We start from the raw sequence: 6,189 nt of genomic DNA on the forward strand, positions 1-6,189 counted from the left end.
CTTCCCTTAGTTCACAATCTTCACTAAACCTTAAGTAAGGGATTATTTTATAAATGTATCCATTGTTACTGGTCTCCATAACTCTGTTTTTATTAGTTGGAATTTATGTCATGGTCCCAACTATTACAAATAGAAGTATCCATGCTTAAGAGTAAAGACTACCATATTGGTGGGTGTAAGGACAAATGTTTAGAATGTTGTTGGGGATTATTTTAGATTAGTAAACTAGTGATTTATGTTCTCCTCCAATATTGGTCACTTCACTGTCACTGGGGAGTTAACTCAGTTTCCAGTACCAGGCATGGCTTCCCTCTTGTTGGGTGGGTCTTAAGTACATTTAGAAAACTGGTATGTATGCCATTACTGCCCCCTTAGGGTTATCAAGCCATTCTGATTGTTTTTCATCGATATCATAGCTATGTAGGATTGTTGTTTGCATCCCCCCTTTGGAAGATTGCATGGTGCCTTCTGGCAATATGAAAGCTAATCCTTAGGTGTTGACAAAGGTTTCTGTCCTACCAAGTACCACAGTCATTCAGTCCCAAAGAAATACACAGAGTTCTACATTAATCATAACCTGTTTGGCCTATTAGGTCAAGCTTCTTATTAACTCTTTCTTACATCTTAGATTAACCAACTATTCTTGTCTGTGTTAGCCACATCAGCAAGGCATTCTCATCTTGTTTCCTCTCTTTCTGGGTGATGACTACAGATTGACTTTTTCTTTTTACAGAATTCTGCTCTCGTCACTGCACCTATACTTCCTGTCTGGCTATGGCCTAATCAGCATTTTATTAGTATACAAGTGACAGGGTACAGACCATTGTCCCACAGCATTCAGGGAAGAGGCATTCAGATTAGTTCCAGCTCTGACTCCTATTTGTGAAGTGCATGAATCTTCAACAATAGGGACTAACCTTCTAACTCTGTCCTCCCAGCTTCTTGTTCCATAACATCTCTTTAACTCTTTAATAGCCAGAGTATGTTTCATGCTACCTGTGTGTGCATAAGTATGGGACTGTCTACTGGACTCTCTTGGGGCCTACATCCCTGAAGAAAATTAAGACTCCCATTTCCAGTTGGCATTTTTTACCAATAACTCTTCAAATAGGCATAAGTCTTGTTTCTTTTTTATTTCTTTGGGAAAGGATCCCATCTTGTAGTTTAGGATTACCTTGATCTGGATCTGTATATAGGCCAATTTTAAAAGTTCTTCTGCCTCTGCTTATTACAACTGTTCTGTTCCTCTTATTCAAAGTACCATGAGGCTTATTTGTAGTTGTTATATTACAGATATATCAGTTGGGACTGGATACCACACTATGACCGTTTTTGTGTATTTGGGCCCTATTTGGAGTTCCTATCCTCTTCTCCAGTTGTGGATTTTTGGAATGGTCTCTCCTCTAAAAAACCTACTTATATAAGGGCTGAGAGGCAGTCTTCCTCTCTAAAATCTCTTGAACCTGGCCGTTTACATTGCTCTAAGCAACTCCTTTTCCCATACATCTACTAGTATGGTCTATTAAGCCTCCATTAAAGTGTTCAATTGATCTCCTAATCCAACATCTCACAGTCCACATTCGGCCAACAAGTATCATGGTCATGCCTGTCATAATACTCTATCCCCAGGTACCAGCTTCTTAGTCACTGTTGTATTAATGTGAAGAGACACCCTGAACACGGTAGTCATATAAGAGAAAGTGTTTAATTTGTGGCTTGCTTACAGTTTCAAAGGTTAATCCATTATCATCATGGTGGAAAGTATGGAAGCATGCAGGCAGGTATTGGAGTAGCTGAGAGCTGCCTCCTGATTCATAGGTAGATATAGACTGTAAACTTGGAATGGGCTTTTGAAATCTCAAATCCCACCCCAGAGACACATTTTCTCGAACAAGGCCACACCTCCTAACCTTTATAATCCTTTCAAATAATGTCACTCTCTGGTGACTAAGCAATGAAATATATGAGCCTAAGGCATGGAGACAGTCTCAGTCAAACTACCCAAAGGACAGGGAAAGAAAGCAAGTATGCAGCATTCTTCCATGGAATGTGCTTCAGGTCCAGCCTCCAGATTCTTGCCTTGTGTTCTTGCTCCGACTTCCTTCAGTGATAGGCTATAACCTGCACGGTGAAATAAACTGCTTCCTCCTAAGTTGGTTTTGGTAAGTATTTTATCAAAACACCCAGAGATGCAAACTAGGACAACAATTTCATGTCACTTATTTGGAAGGATACTTTGTAATTGGAAGGATACTTTGAAATGAGATTATAAATTCTAGACCAAGAACCCTAGTCCATGTGAGTTTTCAATGAACCTCTCTAGATGGATAGAAAGCCACATGGACTCCATTTTCCAGAAGAAAAACTTACTAGGGTGCTGTTCTCTGACTCCTTGTTCTGCCTTAGGGGGGCTCTAGAAGGGGTATCCACAATATACATCCTTTATGCCATCAATTTCTTTTCTTTTTTCAGGTAGCTGTGTCCTTTGATCTAAAAGAGTGAAGAAAGAAAATTAGAGGGAAGATTTGAAGTTATTTTCAGGGATAAAGGTACATATTCTGAGTCAGCAATGGGACAACACATGGGCCACAATATCTACTTATATCATGTTAGAACTTGGATGCTGGAATGTACATATCAATGACCCTCCTACTTTCTTTTTTCTCAGTAGTTCAGTAGTTTGTATAAGAAAAAATAACAGTCTACTAAGGGCAAGGAGTCTTATGCAATGCTAGTAACTGATGTGTAGACATTGAATAAATATTGATGAACATTTATTTTACTATGTTTGCTATCTGCATGGGCTCTACTCAGATTTTCAAATTATGAACTTTTGAAGAAATATACTTGGGGTTTCATTACTCTCTTTTCATTTTCCTGACTCAAAAATAAATATATTTGTTCTAATGATAGCCTCAAGTTTATGAGCACTGCTAGGAATCCAGACTGAGAAATGCCTATAAGGGTATTACCCATAGTAGGATAGAAGAGAAAAAACTCTAATACTGTTGTTAGTCTAGGGTACCTTGGTATGGATAAGAATCCCAACCCTTCCTAATTCGTGTTTTGGGAAGAAGAAAGGTTTGTTGTTGTGGACTGCTATCTCATAAAAGTAGCATAAAAAGTTCCAAATCCTACCAAAGAAGGCTGAGGGATCTACCCTTTCAAGTGCATAAGTCTCCAATAGATGTATCTTCTGTTTTCACAGAGGTAAGCTGGGTTTTAGCAGACAGATTTCTCATCCTGTTCCCTGCAGTTGTGTAAGTTGAGACGAACTGATTCTGGTAGGGAACTGAACCAGTAGCAATCAAAATGTAGAAAGTGTAGCCCAATCAGTTCTCCAAGTAAAAGACTTGACAGAGAGCTGCAAGGAATCATGTATCTCAGAATATCTGGATTAATATAGCCCTACATAGTTTCCCTGTGTGCCTGTGCAGGCCATGGGAAAGACTGCCAAACTATAATATATGATAAATTCCTGTTTCTGCTGATTTAAGACTGGGGATATTTTGTTCTAACACAATTGTGTCATATCCCAGACACTTACATTGTTTAAAGAAAAGGCAAATAGTGAGGCAGATAGGAACGTATACCCAAGAACCGAGTGGTGTCAACAGAATTCTGTCCCACCACAGTTGACAGATTCTAGAGAGAAAATGGATAAATTGAATGCCTTTCAATTGCTCCTTTGTGATCACAGGGATACAGGGAGTTAGTTTGATGGAATATCAGTTCAAGAAAAGAAAGGGGTCTCAAGATTTGTGATGTGTGTGTTTATCCTGAGTGAATAGTGAGTGATACATACAGTCAAGTAGAGAAATGCTAACAAATTAGCTGCCCTGAAACTCTGTCTGCTCCTGGAGATAATTCAAATAAGGATAGTGAATGAACAGTTCACTTCATGTACTGTGGTCTGAGAGCAGAAGTAGTAAGCTCACAAGAGAAGAGGCGAGCCTCTTTGGTTCTAAGTAAGGCTCCTGAGTAGTGAGGGGATCAGCACACCACACAAAAATTCTGTGCCAATTAGTTTCTGCCATTGGCCCAGAGAATTTTCAGGTAAGGAGGAATTTCAAATTTTATTCTTAAATTTATAGAAGATATAATTTTAGTTTTAAGGGAATAGGCTTTATTTTTTTTATTTGAAAATTTCATAAAATTTTGATCATATTCACCCCTTCCCTTAGTTCCTCCCAGATCCAACTTCATTCTCTCCATATTCAACTTTCTGCACTCTTTAATTTTTAAGCCATTAAGCACTATTTGTGCTGCCATATAGTATTGAATGTGTGTGGCCCTCCATGAGATAATGGTCAACATACCTGGATGTTGTACCCTTAAAGAAAACTGATTCTCCAGTAACAGCAGCTATCATTTGCCTGTAGTAGCATGCTTGTAGTTTCTCAGCTACAGGTAGGACTTCATACCCACCTTTCAGGGGGTGGGTAGTTTTGTTCTATTAGAGAATGTGGCTTACGCCCATTAGCTTCCATGATGATCATACTTGTGGAGATTTTGCACTTTTTTCATTTAGAAAAGGGGTGGGAAGTAGAGAGCTACACATGTATGTGCTATGGACCCTGATAACTTTCATGTTGGGTTGGCTAGCACCCAGTGTGTCTCTTATTTTCCCCTGCCAGTTATTGCCTTAAACCTTTATCACATGATTTTTGGAAGTCCATTCACCGTGACTGGAATTGATTTTACTAGCTGATTACCTTACATTCTCCCTTTCTCTTTCAAACAGTGATTCCTGATTGCTGCCTTCCTGTGTGCACACTCATCTGCTTCTATTCACCACAGTCACCATGTCTAAACTTCAGAAGAATCCAGAATGTGCAGCTGACCAAGGCCAGACCTGTGAGAAGACCCACAGCCAGATTGCAGCAGTCTGCAGGGATGTGGAGGAGCCTTGTATCTCCTCTCATCTTATGGCTAGTAGTCTGAAGGACCAGACCTGTGAGGGGACCCAGGTTGCAGCAGTCTCCAGGGATGTGGAGGATCCATCTCCCTCCTCTCAGCTTATGTCTAGTGAGGAGAGCCAGGCCCTAGAGATTCCACAGGTGTCTAGGAATGTGGAGGAGCCATGTCACTCCTCCCATTCTCTGATGGCTAGCAACCAAAATGATCCTGCAGATGAGACACCTAGTACCTCTGGAGGTCTTCAGAGTCCCTGTGACTCTTTGAGAAACTCAGGTGGGGATCTTAGTAACCAAGAACAGGGCTCTCCAGTCAATCCACCATGTCAACCAGCCACCATGAATGTACCTGTGATGAGTATCAATAGTAAAGTTAACTTCTTGGTGAATTATATGCTGTACAAGTATCAGATGAAAGAGATGATGAACAAGACTGATATATTGAGACTCATTGTCAGAGAAGATGAAAATAGTTTTCATGAAATCCTCATGAGATCTGCTGAACTCATGGAGATGGTTTTTGGCATAGGTGTGAAGGAAGTAGATCCTGTCAACCATGTCTATGCTCTCTTTATCAAACTAGGTCTCACCTATGATGGGATGCGTAGTGATGAGTTTAGTTTTCCTAAGACTGGTCTCCTGATAATCATCCTAGGGATAGTCTTCCTGAAAGGCAACCGTGCCACTGAAGAGGAGATTTGGGAAGCATTGAATCCAATGGGAATCTATGCTGGGGTAAATAATTTCATCTTTGGTGACCCTAGGCAGCTGATAACCAATGAGTTTGTAAAGGAGCAATACCTGGTGTACCAGCCAGTAGCGGATAGTGATCCTGTGCGGTATGAGTATGTGTGGGGGCCCCGGGCTCGAGCTGAAACTAGTAAGATGAAAGTGTTAGAGTTTGTGGCAAAGGTTTATGGGACACACCCAGCTACCTTCCAGTCTCAGTATCAAGAGGCTCTGATAGAAAAAGAAGAGAGAGCCCTTGCCTTGATTTTAGACAGTGCTGGCCTAAGTTCTCGTTCTCGTGCAAGTTCTAGTGCCATGGGCTGCAGTTTCCCTCGTATGTAGTACAATCAGAGATAACTTACTACTGCTGTAGAATTTGCAGAGAATTTTTAGAGTTGATGGAAAAAATGTAGGTCCTAGTTTCATATAGAGAGGAGGAAGAATATTGTCTGCATAGTTCTATTTTGTCTGTGTATCATGATTTTTTTTTTCTTGCACTGTTTGACCTTTCTGTTTGGATATTGTTTCACTTAATAGCATTGTT

General features: G+C 40.3%; 1 protein-coding gene across 1 annotated transcript; it reads left to right on the top strand.

Annotated features, from left to right (window-relative positions):
- Positions 1–4,805: 4,805 nt before the first annotated feature.
- LOC101988221 (melanoma-associated antigen B16-like) lies at positions 4,806–5,987 on the top strand. Its single transcript, XM_005369860.2, has 2 exons — positions 4,806–4,970; positions 5,061–5,987. The coding sequence occupies exons 1-2, from the start codon at positions 4,806–4,808 to the stop codon at positions 5,985–5,987; spliced, it is 1,092 nt and encodes a 363-aa protein (XP_005369917.1).
- Positions 5,988–6,189: the final 202 nt, after the last annotated feature.

This window comes from Microtus ochrogaster, unplaced genomic scaffold (assembly GCF_000317375.1).
Source record: "Microtus ochrogaster isolate Prairie Vole_2 unplaced genomic scaffold, MicOch1.0 UNK64, whole genome shotgun sequence".
NCBI classification, from domain to species: Eukaryota; Metazoa; Chordata; class Mammalia; order Rodentia; family Cricetidae; genus Microtus; species Microtus ochrogaster.